We start from the raw sequence: 21,898 nt of genomic DNA, 5'->3' as shown, positions 1-21,898 counted from the left end.
GGAGGCACAGCCCCCCACTTGCTCCAGAATGTAGTGGAGGTGGGAGGGGCCTCAAAGTTGGGTAGGGGGCTGGTTCTGGAAACCCAGTCTGGAACAGCCTACCCCACAAGACTATTTCCCAGAAAGGAAAAAAAGAGAGAGGCATTGAATCTACCAAGACGGAGTCTAGAACCCCATGGGGCTGGGATGGAGGAGGTGGTTCTGGCACCTGGTGGAGTAGAGTCCAGAACCCTGAGGTGGATGAGACTATTCAGCACAGCAGAATCCAGAACACGGGAAGGCTCTAGACACTGTATGGAGTTTAGAATGCCAAGAGCGCTTGGGTGGGCATCTAGCACCCACAGGGCAGAGGCCAGACTATTGGGGAGCAAGATAGAGAATCAGAAAGGGGTGGCAGTGGGGTTAAACCGGTGTGGCGGCGGGGGCGATGGCGACACCTAGCGGCTGCAGGTGAGATTACATGACTGGCACAGGCACTGGGCTGATGGGGCTGCGGGCGTCTGGGTGCACGAAATCGGGGTTCACGTAGGTGAAGCCTTGGAAATCCGCCTGGTCGATGCTAGCAAGAACTAGGCGATCTGGGGGCGTCAGTGCAGGCGCTGCCCGCGTGAAAAACTTGTCGAAATTCTCGCCGCTGCGGCCACACTGTGGAAAATACCCAGAGGACAACCTGAGAAGTTCTGCCCCCTCCTTGGGTGTCCATCTATGTACCCCGTATTCACCTCCTGTCTCCTTTGGGCCTCTGCACATCCCTCATAACCTTTGCCTCTCCCTTTAGGGGGTCTCCCCACAAGGAACCCCAGGCCACCTCCACATGCAGGTACTGGAGCTCACTGCCCCTGCCCCCCCACCCCGAACTAAAGGGCGAGAAAGGTGACTGACCGGGCGGGGTCTGAATGGAGGCGCAATCTCCAGCCGCTCCAGACGTTCCCAGTCGATCCAGCGGAAAAAGCCATGGGCACGAATGGTGGGTTCCCCGTCGGGCCCTGAGCCCAGGCGCTTTGCTGGGTGCTTGGTTAGGAACTGTGGAAAACACAGAGAAAGACGGACAGACGGACAGAATCCCAGACAGGGAGGCCCAGAGAATGAGAAAAAGAAAGACAAGGATAGAGAGACACCCACAAAGAGATCCAGAGAGGAAAAGACAGCAAGGGGGAGCAGGGGTGGGGGCAGGAGAAATTAGAAAGGGAAGGTGAAAGAGGTGAATACGGAGATGGGACAAGAGGGAGCCACACCCAGAGAGCAAGGGGCAGAGAAAGGGAGAGACCAGGACAGAGAAACCCAGACAGAGTGGAGGAGGACAGAGGGGAACACCAGAGGGGGATGGAGAGAGGTTGAGACCAGAAGAGGGGAACAGAGATTGAGTGAAGGAAAGAGACCCAGAGAAAGTAGGAGATGGAGGAGATTTGGGGGGGGGGGGTGTGCAGAGACCCAAAAAGAGAAGAGAATGAAGACCCAGCAGACAAACCCCCAGGGAGAAGCAAAAGAACAGATAAGAAGCAGAGATCAGAACAAAGAGCCCCCAAAAAAGAGGAGGAGAGAGATCCGGAGAGAGAAGGGCAAGACAGAGTGTGAGTGTATGTGTTTGGGCGTTGGGGGGAGGGGTAACATAGAGGCAGGGGACAGAGGTTCAGATTGTGGACAGAGATCCCAAAGGACACAGAGGACAGGCAGAGACACAGAAAGCCCCCATCATATAAATGTAGATGGAGGCACATGGACGAGACAGCAGCCCACAGAGACAGGAGCTAGAGGCAGACTGTGCTAACATCTCTTGAAAGCTGCTAGACTAGGCTCTTTCTCCTGAGTTAACCCCCAAAGAGGAAACTGAGGCTCCCAGAGTTTCAGAGACTCATCCAAGAAAAGTGGCAGAAGTTAGGCTCACTGGGCCCACCCTGTTTTGGGGAGACAGGCCCTAGCCTTCCTGCACTTCCCTGAGTAGTGGGAAAAGGAAAATGGGAGAGGGCCTCCCTGGTGGCGCAAGGGGTTAAGACGCAACTTATGAAGCTGTCCGCAGCCAGTGCAGCACAAGTTCGATCCCCAGCCAGGGAGACACCCACATGGCGCAGCAGACCTCTCCTGACTTGCCCGCTGCTCCCCCCAGCAGTGTATTTCAGTAGATATGCCTGTTCTGTTCCCTGCTCTGTCTCTGGTGAATCCTCTCACCCTCCACACCTCTGGCCTGTACCCCAGTTTTCTATGCATAAATAAATAAATTTAAAAAAAAAAAAAAGAAAATGGGAGAAGAGCAGCAGGGGCATATGCCGGCCCCAGCATGAGACAAGCTTTTCCAGCAGATGGAAGGAATGGGCACTTGCTCTAATGTGCACAGAGACACCACATGGGCTGTCCTGGAAGGGAGCAATGGGGTGCATTGGAGAATCTGGGAGTCGGGGGCTCTCACCCCCTTGCAGATGGCCACGGCTTCCCGGGACAGTGACTTGGGGTAGGTGACGGTTTGTTCCATGATGGCCTGAAACAGTTCTTCTTCATCCTCCCCATCAAAGGGGGGCTAGGAAGGAGAGGGTGATTAGTCAGAGACTTGGCAAGCTACCTGTTGACACCTTCCACACCCTCATCACCCACCATGAAATGAACACCCCCCCCCCCACTAACCACAGAGGAGAGTTTTATCTGTCTCCCTCTCAGATGCCCTCCTTTCTTATCTCAGATGCTTCAGCTCTCTGTACCTCTTTGCCGGCCTGTCTCTACCTGAGGTGTAAATCAGCAGGGTGTTAATGAGGCAATATGTCATTTAAATAGAAGAGAGGAAAAGCTGCAGGGGAAAACTGTAAAAGCATTTTCCCTGGTTGAATCAGTAGTCTCCAGTCTTTGGGGTTAGGGAAAGCAACCCAAGGCAAGGTTTCTTAATCTTTGGGAACTGAGGAGCTGGGTATACAATAGACGGGGTCTCTGATCTTGCTTGGGAATAATGCATCATCTTCATCTCTTAAAGTCTCTAAGTGGACATTTTCTTCAATTAAAAATATAGGCAACCCGCTCCACAGTAGCACTTGTGACTTTATTGCCAGCAGAAATCACAGATATTTTCTTATTGTATTAGAGATGCAGATACCTTAATATATCAGTAATCTCCACTTCAAAATTGCTGACAGACCTTCCTATTTACCTCCAATTACTGTTAAAACATATTATTTAATTCACTAATCATAAATCTCCTATATGTCCACCTCCCAATGTTTAATATTTTAGGCAACTCTATACCTTTCAATTAAACATATTTAATTGACATTTGTTACTTTTGGAAGTTTTAATAACCATACTCCAGTATGATCTATTTCTCCTTAAATCTTACCATTTTATTTGTGAATTTAAAAACTTTAAGGGGGGGGTCCCTAAACCTCACCAAATTACTACTGGGACCCATGGCACAAAACAAAGTTGCAGATCACCTGACCGGTGGGCAGAGAATGCTTCAGGACCAAGGACAGCGCTAGACGGGCCAGCGCTTCCCGGCAGATTAGCCCTACCTTCCTGATCTGCTCCATATCACAGATGGGACCCCATTCCTTGTTGCCTTTAGACAAGCCAGTTTCCCCCCCGCCCCGGCTTCCCTTACCTGTCCTGCCAACATCTCATACAGCAGGACTCCAAAGGACCACCAGTCCACAGACTTCCCGTAGGGCTGGTAGGCAATGATCTGTCAGGAACAAGGGATGAGAGGCAAAGAATCAGGATTTGTGCTCTAAGAAGCCCAGGACGCCTCTAGCCTTACACCCTGGACACCCTACCCACTGTGCTTTCAGCACAGACTCTTCCAACTCAGAATCCTTGGCCAGAGTTTCATCCTTTGGAAAATGTTGAAAACAAACTTTACTTACTTAGAGCATCTCGTGGTTGAAATCAAGAGACTATCTAAGGGTCAAGTCACATGCTCCCCTGTTCTTGAATATTTAGGTACCTGGACCCAGTCCTTACAATATCAGGTGCATAGGGCTAAATAGCAGAGACCAGAGCATCTTGAATCTGGATGCATTTCAGATTCATCTAGGAGGTTGTTTAAAAATAGATGTTCCCAGCCCTGAAGAATTTCAGCCTCAATAGGCAGGAATATGTGTGTGTTTCAAATTTTTCCCAGGTGGTTTTGATTTCCAGCTAGGTTTTGTAACCACTGACATTGATTCCTTGGACCCTAGCATTGAATCACCTGGGAAGAGCAAGGATGGCACCACCAATACCACCTCCTCTAACTGAGAAAAGTCAGGACACGCTCTCTACCCACTTATTTACGTTCAGATCATTAGCTCCACCCCCTTAACAAAAGCAGAGAACACTCCACCCACTTGCAAGAGTCAGGAGACAGCCTCCACACACTTAGTGTTCTAGGGAGACAGCCCCACGCATGCAGAGTACACTGGAAATCGCTCCACTCTGCACCCCATCCTAGAATAGTCCAGTATCAGGCTCTGAGCTCTAGAATCCTTATTAATTGGTCCTGCCCACTTTGCCTATTTAGAGACCTAGCTCCCCCCACACACACACTTAGAATGCTAGGCGCACAGGCCTCTGCCCAGCCAGAAAGCCCACGCTAGATCGCCCACCATGCACGTAAAGACCCCAGGACCAGCCCCCCAGTTACTAGAGATACACAGAATACTAGACAACCAACCACAGTCACTCAGCGAACATGGAAAGCACCAAGGGCATCGGAATCCAGGTTACCTCGGGGGCTATGTAGTCTGGGGTGCCGCAGAAGGTGCGGGTGGTGGTCCCGGGGAAGACGTTCTCCTTACACATGCCAAAGTCAGTGATTTTGATGTGCCCTTCTGCATCCAGCATCACATTGTCCAGTTTCAGGTCCCTAGGACAGGGCAGGGGAGTGGGGGCAGAGGTTGCAGAAAGGGTTGAGTTCAGCCAGTTTGAGCTGTGAGTTTGAATCCCTTCCCCTCTAGGTGACCAACAGGTCCACGGCTGCTCACCGGTAGATGATGCCCTGATTGTGAAGGAAGAAGAGGCCGATGGCGATTTCGGCTGCGTAGAAACTGGAAGAGAGTGGGGGGGGAAGTCAGAGGTCAGTGGTTGGATCCCTCCCCCGCTTTCCCCGTCATAGTCCCTCGCACCCCCCTCCCACGCCACCAACCCCTCTCCTGGCTGGGACTCACGCTGCGTGGGGCTCCTTAAACTTGCCCAACTGCTGAATGTGGTACATCAAGTCGCCCCCGGTGACATACTCCATCACAAAATACAGGCGATCCTGGGGAGGAGTGGGCAGGGCTTAGAGGCGAGGACATGCCCACCAGGGAGTGGGACCCCCTTGGGACACACGTGGGGGGCTCCAGATTCACCCAGTCAGAAATCCAGAGGCCTGGTCACGCCTACGGGGAGGCCCTGGCGATTCTAGGCCGGCCACTCTGAATCTTCCTCCATCCCATCCCCACACACTGAATTATCAGCTGGTTCGGTTCTGCGCCCTCAGCATTGAAGACTGAGACCCTTCACTCATTAAAAATCCTGGGGATAGGAGGCCTCCCTGGTGGCGCAGGGGTTAGGACGCAACCTACGAAGCTATCCGCAGCCTCTGCAGCACAAGTTCGATCCCCGGCCAGGGAGCTGCCCACATGGCGCGGCAGACCTCTCCTGCCTCGCCCGCTGCTCCCCTCAGCACTGGATTTCAGTCAGTCTGCCTGTTCTGTTCCCCACTCTCTCGCTGGTGAATCCTCTCACCCCCCCACACCTCTGGCCTGTACCCCAGTTCTTGTTCGTATAAATAAATAAATCTTGGGCCTCCCCTGGTGGCGCAGCGGTTGAGCGCTGGGCTGCCCGCAGACTCTGCCACGCCGGTTCGATCCCCGGCCGCCAGCGAGGGTCCCACAAAAAAAAAAAGAAAGAAAGAAAGAAAGAAAGTCCTGGGGATACAACTTCTTCCACACCCACCCACTCATACATGCAATTCTGGTCATCAAACCAAAGCCGCCCTCGACAACAATAATTTATTTTAACCTGGGGAGCTGGCTGTGCCCTTTTGGAAGTGGAGACACAGCCTCTCAACCCCCTCAGGGTTCTGACTCCTGTCCCATCCCACAATCCTGGGGAAACGCCCCATTTCTCATGAGTCCTACACTCAGAAGCCAAGAGTGAGCACCTCGGAGCTCAACTGTAGGCATTCCCACTCACAGCCATTCTCCACACGCCTTCTTATACTCAAAATCCTTTACTCAAAAAACACCCACTCAAGGGCCTCCCTGGTGGCGCAAGGGGTTAAGCACCACACTATGAAGCAATCCGCAGCCTCTGCAGCACGAGTTTGATCCCCGGCCAGGGAGAAACCCACATGGCGCAGCAGACCTCTCCTGACTCGCCCGCTGCTCCCCTCAGCAGCGTATTTCAGTCAGTCTGCCTGTTCTGTTCCCCACTCTGTCTCTGGGGAATCCTCTCATCCCCCCACACCTCTGGTCTGTACCCCAGTTCTTGTATGCATAAATAAATAAATCTTAAAAAAAAAAACCCACTCAAGACCAAGCTCACTCAGGCCACGCCCACCGAGGGGCCTAGCCTTCAGGCCACGCCCCTGCAGTGCACCTGCATGCTGACCACACCCACCGAGGGGCCCAGCCTTCCGGCCACGCCCCTGCAGCGCACCTGCATGCTGGCCGCGCCCACCGAGCGCCCAGGCCCGCCCATGCCCAGGCTGAGCGCATAAGAGTCTCAGACTTTTTGCCTTGAGCGGAGACCCCTGAAGCTGAGCCCTGGCCTATCCACGCGACATGAGGCAGGACTCTGGAGTCCGCCTCAGTTTCCTCCTTCCTTACCGGGGTCTGGAAGGTGGAGTGGAGCTGGGTGAGAAAGTGGGGCCTGCCTCCCGGGCCTCGGCCCCCCAGGGCCAGCACGCGTTTCTCCACCAGGGTACAGTCCACGTCGTCATCCTGGACGATCACGTCTTTCTTCAGGATCTTGATGGCGTAGAGCTCGTCGGAGCCCCTGCGCTCGGCCAGCATCACCTACGGATTCAGGCGCACGGAGAAACAGAACCCTAGGACTTTCCTTTCTCTCGGGGCACCGGGCTTCCCCACTTTGCCAACCCCTGCCTCTGGGTGGTTCTCCCCAGAGACCCTGGGGCCTTGGTAGCCTGGTGCTGAGCCTGGCCCTGGCCATCTTCTCCAAGGGTCAGAAATAGGACCTTCCCCACACTGCTTCCACGCCCCCCCCAGAGCCCCAGAATCCAACCTTCCCAAAGCTGCCTTTTCCTAGAACCATGAGGAAACTGAAGTCAGAGATGTGCAGCCGTCCAGGGCCGGCCCCGAAGAAGCAGCGCTTGGAGTCGGTGGGACTAGGGGATGGGGAGGGGATTGGAGAAGACGAGGGGCCCATCCGGACCCGCTGCGAGAGAAATGAGAGAAGGGGGAGTTGTCAGACCCCAGACAGGAATAAGGCGACGCCCCTGAGAGGGAATATCCAAGAATGAAAGGCTTGGGGAGAAACGGACAGGGAAAACCACTGTCCCCACCCCTGCTCCTTGGTTCAACAACCTTCTCCGATTTACAGAGCCAAGAGGGTTTATTTACTTGGCCAACACTTAGCTAGCTACTCTCTGACCTTGTCTTTGAAAAATCCACCTCCCTTTAGAGAAGAAGAAACTGGCACAGAGATGTTAATTAACTATCCCAAAGTCAGTGAAAAGTGCGTGAAAAGCAGAGCCAGGAAAAAAAAAAATGCAAAAAGTTCAATTCCAGGGTCTCCGTGCTCCAAATTGCTAAGCTGGAATTCCTGAGAATGTTCCCCCACCCCCAGACTTTATGTTCCCTTAAATCTGAGGTGCAGTCTGAGAATCTGCATCTGTTAGGAATTCCTGGATGACGCTCACTTGGCTTTAAGTTCCAGGCCTTTGCTGTGTCCTCAGGAGGGCGTCCTGTGATACCGCCCCTAGGGGACTTGCTGGGCTAGCGTCCACACTTGTACGTGATGGCTACCCTTTCTAAGGCATGCTCTACTGAGGGGTCAATTTAAAAATAAATAAACTGGGTCATGTGTCCCCTGTGCCCCTACACCTAAGTCCTCAAACAGCCCTGCATTAAGATTTTATTCCATATGGTTTGCAAAACCAGGCACAAATGGACCCTGCAGGTTGCTGTCCTGCCTCCCTCCATGGTCCAGTCATCCTGATCTAGACACCCTGCCCTCCCTCCTGCCCCAGGGCCCTTGACGTGCTCCTCCTCGCTGGAAAGCTCACCCCTCCAATTTCCTCCTAGTCCCCAGCTCCTCATGCTTTAGACCTTGACTCCAGAGTCACCTCATAGACGCTTTCTTAACCAGGTCAGTTGCCTCTCTCACTGCCCCCTGCCACCACTGAGAGCTCCATTGTCACTCTTTTCTTAGTCATCTACATCTATTTGATTGCTGTGAGTTCCCTAAGGCTGGGGTCTGTTTTGTTCTCTGAAACACAGTAATGGTGCATGGGGAAGAGCTGGGGCTTAATGGGTTTTTATCAAACGCTGCAATCTTGTGGAGAAAAGCAGTCTCGCCACCTGGATACAGATTCCATATCCTCAACTACAAGGCAGGGATAATAGCAGTAGCTCCCACATAGGGACCTGGCGAAGATGAAATAAATTAGCATGCACAGTGCTTCGGACAGTTTCCAGAGCGCAGCGTGATAAGGGCCATTTCTGTTTGCTTTTCTTCTAGACACATACTGAGTGCTGGGCTAGCGCTGTGTCATTAATACTTGTAGATGAAGGAATTCATCAATGACATCCATGAAGAATGGCAAGAAAATGAAGGCACTATCATTGAGCGCTGGGTTGCGAAGCTGCCCGCAGCCTCTGCAGCACCAGTTCGATCCCTGGCCGCCGGCGAGGGTCCCACATGGTGCGCAGACCTCTCCTGCCGCCCGCTGCTCCCCTCAGCAGTGTCCTTCGGTCCATCTGCCTGCTCTGTTCCCCGCTCTGGCTCTGGTGAATTCTCTCACCCTCCCGCACTTCTGACTGTACCCAGTGCTTGTATAAATAAATAAATAAATCTTTAAAAAAAAAAAAAAGGCACTATCATGTGCATCTATTTTGTTTTGTTTTGTTTTCTTGGAAAACATAATCCCTAGTTTCCAAAGGAGCCTGTTAAGCCCCAAAAGATTGCGGGTGCAAGACAACACCCCAGCTTCTCAATAGTGGACATTTCAGGACCAGCCACCAGCAGCCATGCTGTTACTCAAAAACACTCCACATCAGACACCTAATCCTATGGTCCCCCCCTTCCTGCCTCCAGATCTTTACCCACTGTCTTCCAGGTCTTCGCGGCCAAGCCTCTGTCGGGTAAGAGCTCAGGAATGTCACCTCTGCTGCAGAAGTGGTGAAAAACTGGGCAAAAGGCTATACCTCTGCACCTGAATTTCCTCCCTGCGTATCCCAGCTCCAAGCAGCCAGCTCTCATTCAAAACAGCCACCTCAGGGATTTGGTGGTATGTAGGTGCTTGAGCCGGCAGCGAGACCCCTGAAATGTTTTGTTTTTTCTCTCTCCGGCAAACGCTCCTGAGGACGCCAAACTGGGCCTGAAAACCCCAGTGCGCGTTTCTGCATTCTTCTTCCTTTCCTGGAGAAAGGAAGCCCACTGGTGTTTGCTTACTCCTGGCGATTCCTCAGCTGGTCCCTGTCCTTGGGGTTGCGAAGGTCACCGCCCTGGATAGCCTCCAAGTTGGGGGCTAAAGGCTCCTGTGGCCCCCGCAATGCCTGTAAGGCCTCCACTCTTGTGGAAATTCCCTGCTGAGATGACTTGTGTTTCCAGGTTCTGTGTGACACAGACCTGAGCTACTTAAAGCCGGAGACTGTGTCTCCACCCTTCCTGTCTCCCCACTGTCACCCAGCAGCTGGCAGGAACACAGATCTCATCAAGAGGGTGTGCAGCGGACCGAGGGCTGGGAGAAGAGGGCTGCTGGCTACCAAGGGTGCCCAGCTCTCCCTGGGGTCTTCGCTGTCGCCCTCTTCCTCCTTCCACCAGTGCCCTCTACCCTCCCTCTCTGCCCACAGGCGGTCATCTAGCTCAAATCTAAATCACCTCAGGTACCCTTGATGTCCTCCCATCTTACTTGGTCTGAAAGTCAAATTCCTTCCAAGCAGTCAAGGTACCCTCTGACATCACCTGCTTCTTACCCTTCGGCCTCCCTGTCCTCCACGCTGTGCTGCAGAAACCCCTGCCCAGCTCCTACCCCAGGGCCTTTGCACTTGCATCTGACAGTGATCTTCACAGGCTCGTCCATGCGAGGGGGACAGTGGCTGCACCACCCAGCCCAGGAGAGCGGAGGCCCCATGTGGGATTACACCCTAGACTTTGCCTGCTGAGGAAATGGCCTCAGGATGCGTTTCAGCACTGATGGGATGCCTGTCTGCATTAGCATTTACTTCATTCTCTGATTTTCTTCCACTTCCTCTGACTGTAAGTCCCAGGAGAGCAGGGATTTTTTTTTTTTCCTGTCTTGCCTGCTGTTGTATCCTCTGTGGCTTAAACCACGCCTTGCACATGGAGGGAGCTCAACAAATTGGTTTTTGAAAGAATAAGTTAGCGAGAGAGCTTTTCTTCCTAGGGTCTGGAGTCTGGCTTCCCTCCCCTTTGCCAGGGACTTGCTGTACTCCCTCCAGGACTGGCCCCCCTAGGAAGCTGCCTCCCATTCCCCCAGAAGGAGCTAGGGGCTTTGGGACTCCCTGCAGCCTGATGTTATCTCCATTATCCAACACGTTTCTTAGGCGATGTTATCTCCATTATCCAACACATTTCTTAGGCGTGAGTGTCTCTAGCTATAATTTTCTCCTACATGGAAAGAGGAGCTCCCCAGGGAATGGCCTGGTTCTGCTCCCAGAACAGGGCTTGGCTTAGGTAACGCTTCAGAAATAGGTGAGAACATGAGTTGCAGAAAGTCCAGGGAGATAAATAGACAGGACAACGCAAGGATCCATTCAGGTGTCACCTCCTAAGTGGAGTCCTCCCTGATGCCTTCCCCCGAGCGATTAGCACCTCCTCTATTCCTCTTCTTCGGTGCCCTGGGCTACTTCTAATAGAACACATCATCCTGGCATTTAAGAATCTGGAACTGTGTCCCTACTTTGGGGAGTTGCTTGAGGCTCCAACCCCAGTTGGAGCTATAGGGCTACTGAGCAAGCACAAGAACCACGGCAAACAAGTGCGTGGAAATAGAGACAGAGCAGGGGATGGAGAGGTGCAGAGGGAGAAACAGACCACAGGGACAAAACTCTCCATTCACAGCCTCTACTTACCTCATACAGTTCCAGGGGGTAGTTACAGGCCTGGGGAGGGGAAAGGCAGAGTCAGAGCCCCCAAAGAGATAGCAGCTTGCCCTAGAGTGTGGGGTGAGAGGCCCCAAAACTCCCAAGCCATGAGATGGGTAGGAATTACAATTTCCATCAAACCCTAGGGCAGGAGGCCCTTAGAAAAGGAGGCGCAGGAACCTTCCTGGTGGCACAAGGGGTAAAATCTCAGCAGTCTGAAGCTATCGCCAACCACTATGGCCTGAATTCAATCCCTGGCCAGGGAGCTGACCCACATGGCACAGCAGACCTCTCTCCTGTCTCCCCGCTGCTCCCCTCAGCAGTGGATTTCAGTCAACCCACCTGTTCTGCTCCCCACTCTGTCTCCTGTGAATCCTCTCACCCCACACCTCTGACCTACATCCCAGCTCTTGTATGCATAAATAAAATAAATCTTTAATAAAAGAAAAGGAGGCGAAGTAGCTGCAGGGTCTCTCAGGAATGGTAACTCCAGGCCCAGTGGGCACTGAGGAGGCTGAGGACCTGGCCAGCCCTGAACTGGGGGCGCTAGGGACTCTCCCAGTGGGCAGCCACACTCTGGGTACCTCAAACTTCTGGAGGAGGCTGCAGTTGTCAGCATCAGCCACCGGCACATTGTAATACTCGCCCTCCTCCTGGTTCAGTAACTTGTACCTGACACGCAGACAGAGAGCAGAGCGGGGAGGGGCACCCAGCGGGACAGGCAGAGACAAGGAGGGAGGAGAGAGACACCAAGAAGGACACAGAGATGGAGAGAGAAAGAGTGAGATAAGGAGAGGGAGGCGCAGGGAGGTAGTAAGAAAGATGGTCGCCTGAGGGGAGACCACACGCAGACACAGAGTGGGGTACCAGGCCCCGCCACTCACCAGCCATCCACAGGTGCCTTCAGCAGCTCCGAGACCCCAAAGGACATGGCACCCATGAAGTCGTTGCGGGAGGTCCTGTCCCAGTCCCATACCTCCACGCTGAGCCGGCGCTCCACGTCCCCGGGCTTCAGGTTGCTGCAGGCGGGATGAATGGGTCAGGGCCCCAGCTCCCGGCGTCCCCCTTGTGTTGGAGGAGGCGTGCAGGCCCTGCGGGCTGGGCCTGTGTCTCCCCACCTCTGACCTTCCTGAAGGGGGGCTCTCTCCCCATGTCAGGGCCTAAGTAGACTTGGACAGCTTTCTCCCTCCCTCTATCCCTGGCCTTTCCCTCCACAGCTCTCTTCTCCCTCTGGGTCTCTGTCCTGCTATCTCTGCACCACTTGGCTTCTTTTTCTCTCCCTCCCATCCGTCCACCCACCATCACCGCCACCATCCTTCTGCCTGCATCCCTCCACCATTCCATCTGAGTCTCTCTGGCTTTGTTCCTCTTCTGAGGAACAAGCTCTTTCTCTCTCTCTGTCTCTCTCTCCCCACCCCCAATCTGTCTTCCTCTAAAGTGAGTCCCTCATTCACTCCATCCCCTTTACCCACCATTCACTTCTGCCCAGAGGACGCCTCTGTCCTAACACCTGTTCTCTAGGGCCTTGTGGGTCATGGGACCCTCAGATCATTCTCTCTCAGTCATCAAGGTCCGCCCTGGCCCTGGACTCACAACACAAAGGTCTCGTTCCACACAGGGTTTAGCGTGGCTTTCACAGTCCGGGTCTTCTGCTTTGTCAAATTCCGAGGGTCTGGGATGAGCTTCAGCTTCACATAGGGGTCAGACAGACCATTGGGGTCCATGGGGATGAGGTTGCGGGCCTCTCCAACTGAGGGGAGAGGGAAGGAAGGTGGATTGAGTCAGAGATGCAGGAAGAGGCCCCTCACTCTCTCTTCCAGTCAGTATGTTCTCTTGGGCCGCCCTGGTGGTGCAGGGGTTGAAGTCTCAGTGCCATGAAGCTATGGCCAGCCACTGCAACAACAGCTTGATCTCTGAGCAGGGAGCTGACCCACATGGCACAGCAGACCAGCCCTGTCTCCCCGCTGCTCCCCTCAGCAATGTTTCCTTAGATCCACCTGTTCTGCTCCCCACTCTGTCTGTGGTGAATCCTCTCGGTCCCTGCACCTCTTGGCCTATACCCCAGTTCTTATGCACACAGATAAAAATTAAATAAAAAAAAAAAAAGAGGGTCCTCTCTGGTGGCGCAAGGGGTTAAGCACCGCACTATGAAGCAATCCGCAGACTCTGCAGCAGGAGTTTGATCCCTGGGAGGCCAAGGAGCAACCCACATGACACAGCAGACCCCTTCTGACTCGCCCGCTGATCCCCTCAGCAGTGTATTTTAGTCAGTCTGCCTGTTCTGTTCCCCACTCTGTTGCTGGTGAATCCTCTCACTCCCTGCATCTCTGGCCTGTACCCCAGCTCTTGTATGCATAAATAAATAAATCTTTAACAAATAAATTAATTAATTTAAAAAAAGAAGTGCATGTTCTCAGCTGTGTTTTTCAGGATCTACAGGTCTGATCTCTTACCTCTCTGATAGCCAGAGGACAGGGAGGGCCGACAGCACTTTCCTCCTCCAGAGAAGCAGAAATCAGACTCAAAGCAATCAAAATGACTTTCCTGCCCAAATTTAGCACAACCCCCATCAAAACAGCAGCAATATTTTTCAAGGAAACTGAACACAAAATATTGAAATTTATGTGGAACTACTATAGGTCTCAAACTGCAAAAGCCATCCTAAGAAAATAGGAGAGAAATGGAGGTTCTCCATTTACCTGACTTCAAACTTTATTTTAAAGCAAGAGTATTAAAAACAACGCAGTATCAGCACAAAAATACATGCATGGACCAATGGAACAGACTCAAAAGTCTAGAAATAGATCCACATACATGCCAGCACCTCATCTATGGTAAAGCACCTCTGATCATAAATTAAGGCAAAGACAGTCTTTTTAATAAATGGTGCTGGGGCCTCCCTGGTAGCCTGAGCGTTAAGTCTCAGTGCTACCTCTGCAACGGCCCACCACAACAGCCTGAGTTCGATCCCAGGCCAAGGAGCTAAGCCACAAATGGCACAGCAGACCTCTCCTGTTTCACCCACGGCTCCCCTCAGCAGTGTATTTCAGTACATCCACCTGTTCTGTTCCCCGCTCTGTCTCTGGTGAATCCTCACACACACACCCCACACACACACCTCTGGCCTACACCCCAGTTTTTCTATGCAAAAATAAATAAAATCTCTTTAAATAAATAAATGGTGCTGGAAAAATTGGAAAGCCACACCAAGAATCCAGTTGGAGTACTTGCTAACTCCATACACAAAAATAAATTCCAAACTGGCTAGAGATTTAGATATAAGAACTGCAACGACCAAATACTTAGGAGAAAACATAGGCGATACATTCCATGATATCAACAATAGAGATATTTTGAGAGACTCGACCCCTATGGCAAGAGAATGAAAAAGAAAAATAAACAATTGGGATTACTTCAAGGAGATTAAATAGACACCCCGCTGGGTGAGAGAAAATATCTGCACACTACACAACTGATAAAGAAACAACATCCAAGACACATAAAAACGGCATGCAATTCAACAGTAAAAATTCCAAATAACCCAATTAATGAATGGGCCCCAGAAATGAAGAGAGAATTCACCAAAGAGGACATGCAGAGGGTCAAAAATGTTCATTGTCACTTCTAAAGTGAGAGATGCAGATGAAAACTCCAATGAGATACTATTTCACACCCTTGACAAGGGCACGTATTCAAAAGACCCCCAACAAGAGTGCAGGAAAGGATGCCCAGAAAAAGGAGCTGTATTACACTGTTGGTGGGAGTGCGAACCGGCGCAGCCATATGGAAAGCGATCTGGATTTACCTTAAAAACTAAAGAGTGAAATACCGCAGGACCCTGCAATCCCACTCTTGGGCATCTAGCCACAGAACATGAAACTATCAACAAAAAAACCTGTATCTTCCACCAGGTTCACAGCAGCATTTTTTACAGTGGCCGGGCCTTGGGGGGAGCCTAATGTCCACTGAGGAATGATTGGATCAATGTAGAGTATTATTATGTAGCCATAAGAAAGGGTGAAATGCAGTTATTTTCAAAAAGTGGAGGAAATTTTTCAAAACGTAGTGGACATTAATAAACATTCTAAGTGGGCCTCCCTCGTGGCGCAAGGGGTTAAGCACCGCACTATGAAGCAATCCACAGCCTCTGCAGCACGAGTTCGATCCCCGGCCAGGCCAGGGAGCAACCCACATGGCGCAGCAGACCTCTCCTGTCTCGCCGCTGCTCCCCTCAGCAGTGTGATTCAGTCAGTCTGCCTGTTCTGTTCCCCGCTCTGCCTCTGGTGAATCCTCTCACCCCCTGCATCTCTGGCCTGTACCCCAGCTCTTGTATGCATAAATACATAAATCTTTAAAAAAAATAAACACTCTAAGAGCTGAGGGAGGTATAAGAGGACACAAGGAATGGGGGTGGGGGGAGAGATTAGACCCAAAGCCCCTTCCTCCCTTGGCGTCCAGGTGTCAGGACTGGCCACATCACCAGTGGTAAGCCCTCCCTCTCAAGCACCATGAGGCCTGGAAAGGCCATTAAGAGGCTCTGAAAGTTGCCAGAGGTGCTATGAAGGGGGCGTGGCCAGGGAATGTCCAGCCCTTAGAGGTGGGGTGAGGAGTATGGGGGTGTGGTCTTTGCGTGGGCATGGCCTTCCCGGGTGGCCGGCGCACGAGAGTTCAACCGACAGTTCAACCGGCGCTGCCCACTGGGGTGAAAGGCGTAGCCAGACCAGGGCCGAGGCCTCACCTGTGACGTGGATCTCATCTGCGGTGGGAGCCCGGATCTCCAGCTGCAGGCGCCCGCGGCGCTCCGTGTGGTCCACGCCGCACAGAGAGGGCACGCTGCGCACACAGCGCCGGTGCACGTTCATCTCGCAGCCTGCGGAGACAAACCCGGGATGGGCCTGCAGCCCTTGCGCCCAAGCCCAGACTCCATCCCCTCCTGCTTCCGAAACCTAGCCGCTACGCCTTTGGAGGGGCTCCGCAAGCGCCCAGTTCTGGGGTGCGCAGCCAGTGTAGACTCACAGGAGCATTTCATGCCCTGGTGCACCAGCCCGTAAAGGAGGGAGCCGCAGTGGTCGCAGAAGGTGGGACTGCTGTAGCTGTGCAGGCGGAATTTGTGCTTGTTCCGGGGGTCCTGGGGGCAGAGAAGAATAGGTCAGAAAGGCTGCAGCCTCCACTGATGACCCAAGAGCCCCTTAATGAGATTTTAACAGGGGCCTCCCTGGTGGCGAAGGGGTTAAAGGCGGGGTTATCAAGCCATCAAGCTAGCACCAGGCACTGTAGCACGAGTTCGATCCCCGGCCAGGGAGCTGACCCACAGGGCACAGCAGACCTCTCCTGTCTCCCTCCTGCTCCCCTCAGCAGTGGATTTCAGTCAGTCCTCCTGTTCTGCTCCCCACTCTGTCTCTGGTGAATCCTCTCACCCTTCCCCCGGACTTCTGGCCAACACCCCAGCTCTTGTATGCATAAATAAATAAATAAATAAATCTTTAAAAAAAGAAGAAGACTTTAACCACAGGTACCCAGCCTCTGCAGCTCCACGGTGCATTCTTCAGAAGACCAAAAATCACCCCCAGCCTTTGCCCTCCTTTGCACATAGATAGCATCAACCTACCTTTAGGTCAAGATAACTTAGGAAATGGAAAAGCTCAACTTGTAAATGAAAACCCCTGTCAAGAATAATGACTTTTTTTTTTTTATGGTCAGTGACTCATCATTCTTTTCCTTCTGCATGTGTGCTACTCCGTAACAAGTATATAAACTGACTCAAAATTACAATTGTCAGAGCGGTTCTCAGAGAAAAAAAATCTGCGACTGTCTCCCAGCTTCGAATGCTCACTTTGATTACCTAATAAACTCCTGGAGTAACTAGCATTAAGACTTTTATTTCAGCAGCTCTCTGACCATCTGTGTCTATGCAGAAGTCTCTCCTTTTTCTCTTTCCGTAATAACTTGCCAAGTGCTGAGGAACGGGGGAAAAAGACTTTTGTTTCATTTAACAGCATGGTGGATGGTGATAGAGTTCTGGAAGAAACATGAGGCAGGAGAGAGGATGCCAGCACAGTGAGGGGGCTGAGATTTGAAGCAGAGGGACCCACCAACTAGGTGGTGTTTGGGCAGAACCTGCAGGGGGGGGTGGCTTCCAAGGATCCTTAGTTCCTATCGGCCCCACCGCCCATTAAAGCTATTCTCTGAAGACTTGTGGTCCACCACGAACCCCAGAGCATCCACTGTGGCCTCTGCCAATGTGGGCTTGCTGATGGTCCACTTCCTCTGAGTCCCTGGCGGGATGGACAGTATGAAATGACCTCGCAGGCATGGGGAGCCAGGTGAGGAAGTGAAAGCTGGAGAGTTGCAGCGTGTGCTGGGTCCTGGCGTGTGAAATGTGCTCGCTCAGTACTCTCGCTCCCGCTGCTATTGTTACTGCTCTAGTTATTATTAGTGATTTTATTGCAGTCCCACATAATCCCAGGTTTAATAAGAGCGAGGCCATCTCCCAGCTGTGTGATTTTGGGCTCATCCATTCCCAGTTTTGAGCCTCAGTGTCGTCCTCTGCCCAGTGGAAATAAACAATCTCTGTCTTGAAACAGTGCTAAATGTCCGGCATCCAATGAAACATGAATTTAGGGCACCAGATAAAGTCTTCCTCCCTCCACCCCCAGCGATGACTGAGTGTTCACTAATTTGATATTTGCCTTTTTCTAAGAATGTATTGCAAGAGTTACCCTAGGGTGAAAATTCAGGACACTCTTCAACTTTTGTTTTACACTCCCCAGTGGGGGGAGTGGGGGGGAATTGGAAGTTGCCACGATCTCTTTCAAGGCTCTGGGCCTCAAAAGATCACCAGCTGCCCCTAAGGACCCACTCTAACATGGAGGGTTGTGGTAGCCGGAAATGAGATCCTGGGTGTGAAAGCCCCAGCAGGGTACCTGGCACACACTTGGCCACAGGACCCATGGATAGAAGCTTGGTCCAAATCTTTACTGTGCCAACTAACCCAGATGTGTGTGTCTCCCCTGCCCCCCACGCACATACCACCCTTTACTGAAACTTGGTTTCTTCTGGTAAAATGAGAGCCACAAGCCGTCCCTGGAAAGGGGCCCCTTAGGAAGATGAAATAAAGCCCTGCTCTAAGCCCTTAGCCCATCCTAAGCCCTGGATCCGTGTTCCTTACAATAAGATCAAAAGCATTAAGTAGAGAAAAGAAGCGACGTGACCAAGAGGAAATACTTCCCTCCCTTCACTAGTCACCTGTTTTATCGCTGGCAATAGTAGTAATTTTAACAATATTAACAGTCCATCTTTTGTCTCTTGTTATATGTCAGCTACTGTCCCAACTATGGGACTCATTGAGCCCTCAGAAGAATCTGATGAGGTGGGCATGCTAAGTACCCCCATTTTAGAGGTGAGGCATTCCAGAGGTGCAAAGAAGGGCAAAGGCCATTTGGAAGGTCATAGAACCCCTTTGCAGGATTTTAATCAGGTATCCACCTCAGGAGCCTCCATTCAGATGGAGACGGGAACAATGCTGAACCTCACCATACGCTGTGGTGAGGTTCAGTCTATGCTGGTACAAGGTACCCGGTGAGAGCCCGCGATCAGCACTGGGTCAGCCGGAGGCAGTGCTGGCATGGAAGTGGGCAGGTGAGGTGGCCAGTCAATTACAGGCACGGGTGCTGGTGGCTGGGAGGCTCAGGATAGATTCTCTGAAGTCACACCTTCTCTGCAAACTTCGATGTTCAGCTGCCAAGCTGGTGAAATGGCTCATGGATTTCTGTGGCTCCTCTGTCTCTCTGTCTCTCGCCCTGTTGATCCTTAAACTGTCTCCAAACCTGTATCACGCCCTGGGCTAGACCCTTAACCCATAACCCACCTGACTTCCTAGCACAGTCAGAACAAGCCTGGGGATGTCCAGTTGGAAGCTGGCTCGTGGGTACCCAGGAACCAGGTGTGACCATCTAAATTTAAATTAATTGCAATTTAATGGAATTCAGATGTCCAGCCCTCCCACAACAAGTGCTAGCTGTGCATGGCTGCGGTGTTGGACTTGGGACAATGCAGAGAGAATAATTCCCATCACTGCAGGATGTTCTATCGGTCCACACTAGACTGTCAGCCCCATCTTCCGGAGGTGAGGTTCAGGGAGACGAGCCCTGACAGAGTGAAGGAGGGGACCAGGAGGGGTACAGGGAGGCTGACTATTGTTGTAAGTGCCCGATGGGGGAGGAGGGAGAGAGAGAGAGAGGTTGTGCGTGTCTGTGCATGGGGGTGTGTGTGTGCATGGGTGTGGGTGTGTGCATATGTGAGCCTGTGGCTTTGGGCTCTCTCTGGGCTTCTCTCTCCGGGCACCCCCAGGCTGGAGCTTTGCGCGTGCTAGTGTCTCCCTCTGGGCATCTGCTGTCTGCCTCTCTCCCCAGGTCTCCCCTTTACCTTTCTCCTGTGGGGCTCTCTCTGGCCCACCCCCTACCACCCCGTCTCTGGATCAGGGTCTCTCTTTTTCTGCATCTCTGACATTCTGTTTTATCTCAGGGTCTCTACAGAATCCACGTTTTTCTTTCTCTGTCCTGGCTGTTCCTTACATCTCTTGGCTCTTGGGTCACAGCCCACCCCCTTCAGTTCCCATCTTGGGTTCTCTCACCGCTGCCACCTCTGTCCCCTACCTGTGTCCCAGGCCTGCCTCAGTCCCCGTCCCCTTCCCCCTTTCCAGGCCAAGGGCAGGGGAATCTGGGCCAGACTAGCTCCCCCTCTCTCTCCAGCCCCCCTCCACGCCCAGCCATAAAAATAGCAGGAGAAATTGGGACGGACGCTGAGGGGGTGAGGGCGGGGGCGCGGCCCGAGGAGGGAGAACCAGGCGTCCGGGCACTCACGTCCGTCTGGGGGCCTTTCCCGGCACCTGGACACTCGAAGGTCACAAATTCGTGGCATCGTCGATGAACCACAAAGCTGCAGACTGAAGGTGAGAATCACAGAGACACCTCTGAGGACAGAAAGAGCCGGACAGGGACCCCACACAGACTTCCACAGAGAGAAGCAAAGGCGGGGTCTCAGCACGCAGAGTGGGGCCAGGAGATGGACAGGCAAGCGTGGACCCGAGGACAGAAAGAGACCCCCAGGGACACCCGCTACGCAGCCAGAGGGAGACAGAGAGACAGAGAGGGAGAGAGAGAGCGAGAGAGAAGAGGGTCTCATCGACAAACAGCCCGCAGGGAGGAGAAGAGAGAAGCAGGGGAAGGAAGCCAGCGCCGAGGAATGGAGGAAGCAGCAACTTGGGCAGAAGTGAGTCTGGGGGCCCCCGCTGCAGGCCCGCCCCCCTCCCTGACTCACTCTGTTCTCAGCAGTGGCAGCTGGTGCTTGAAGATTCGCCCCCCTCCTGCCCCTCATAACTGCCGGCCCCCTCCCGCCCATCAGTGACCCCACCCCGCCTGCCCCTGCCTAGGACGGTGGGTGTTGTCATGGTGACAGCAGCCTGGGTGGGGGGGCTCTGACTTTGCCTCTCCAGACCCCCCCACCCCCCCACCCCGCCTTTCAGCTCCCCTTTTCCAAATCGCCCTGTTCCCATAGCAACCGATTCTCCAAATATCTGTCCCCACCTGGAGCCGGCCGAGGGAGGGGCCCCCAGCACCACCTCCGCGGTGGCCCCTCCGCAGAGCTCCCTCCCAGGCTCAGGCTGTGTCTCTGCCACACCCCCCGCCCAGGGCTCCCCCGCGCCTCTCTGGGGACCAGGGAACACGTGTGTCAAGCAGCCTCGGCGGCGGGGCCCCAGCCTCCACCCTCCTGAGGGTCCCGGGAGCCCAGGCCCCAGCTCTTACCTTGACATTGCAGGCCCTGTTTTCCAATCCCCCTGCCGAGAGCCAAGGGTCTGCGGTCAGCGCGGAGACGGGGACGGACCCGCCTGCCAGCCCGGGTCCTCCCTCCCTCTCAGACCCGGGAGTCTGCGCCCAGCCACCTCCTCTTTCTAGGAGCTGGGAAGTCTGGCCCCCAGCCCCGTCCCTCAGAGTCTAGGCCCCCAGCCCTCCTCCCTCGCCGCTGGGCCCAGGCCCCGGCTCCCTCCGACTCCAGGGCTGGGCGGAGCCCAAGGCGCGGGGCTGCGGACCCTCTCCTGGGCTGCGGACCCTCTCCTGGGCTGCGGACCCTCTCCTGGGCTGCGGACCCTCTCCTGGGCTGCGGACCCTCTCCTGGGCTGCGGACCCTCTCCTGGGCTGCGGACCCTCTCCTGGCTGTGGCGGGAGCCGCTCCCCAGCCCCTGCCCTCACCAGATGAAATCGGTGCAGTGGCTGCAGAAGGTTGGCTGTTTGAAGAAGCGAGCGGTGAACTTGTGGCTCTTGACTTCGTGGACCACCTTCTGCCTCAGAGCCCCCTTTCTGCAAAACAGGGGCCGGGGTCCCCCCTCGGAATCTCCTCCGCCGGGGCCCAGGCCCGCCATGGCCCTAGGACCCGCGCCCGGACCGGGACCCGGCGTTGGGCAAACAGGTGGAGGGCGAGGCGCGGGGACTCCGGAGATCGCAGGAGCCCGCGAGCTCCCGCGGCGCGAGGAGAGGGGCGAGGCCCGCGGGGCGCCGAGCGCGCGGGGCAAAGGGCCGCACCCCGGGGCGCGCCCGCTCCGCCAGGGGGAGCGGGCGAGCGGGGCGAAGAGCCCAGGCCGGGGCGCGGGGAGCCGGAGGCACGGGCGGCGG

The 21,898-nt window shown here is 53.8% G+C and overlaps 1 protein-coding gene across 2 annotated transcripts; it reads right to left on the bottom strand.

Moving 5' to 3' along the window:
* Positions 1 to 456: 456 nt before the first annotated feature.
* On the bottom strand, positions 457 to 21,648 carry PRKCG (protein kinase C gamma; the record flags this gene model as incomplete). Of its 2 annotated transcripts, XM_084257134.1 has the most annotated exons (18): positions 457 to 645; positions 883 to 1,023; positions 2,405 to 2,512; positions 3,581 to 3,661; positions 4,684 to 4,822; positions 4,941 to 5,003; positions 5,124 to 5,215; positions 6,771 to 6,959; positions 7,186 to 7,338; positions 11,220 to 11,249; positions 11,816 to 11,903; positions 12,116 to 12,250; positions 12,825 to 12,981; positions 15,970 to 16,101; positions 16,248 to 16,359; positions 20,093 to 20,175; positions 21,035 to 21,066; positions 21,479 to 21,648. In XM_084257134.1, the coding sequence occupies 18 exons, from the start codon at positions 21,646 to 21,648 to the stop codon at positions 457 to 459; spliced, it is 2,094 nt and encodes a 697-aa protein (XP_084113260.1). The 2 variants fall into 2 exon arrangements, with proteins under 2 accessions (XP_084113260.1, XP_084113261.1); XM_084257135.1 differs by lacking the exon at positions 7,186 to 7,338.
* Between the last annotated feature and the right edge of the window lie 250 nt (positions 21,649 to 21,898).

Source organism: Talpa europaea, assembly GCF_964194135.1.
Source record: "Talpa europaea genome assembly, chromosome: 16".
Lineage (NCBI taxonomy): Eukaryota > Metazoa > Chordata > Mammalia > Eulipotyphla > Talpidae > Talpa > Talpa europaea.
This window is presented reverse-complemented; position numbering and strand designations above follow the sequence as displayed.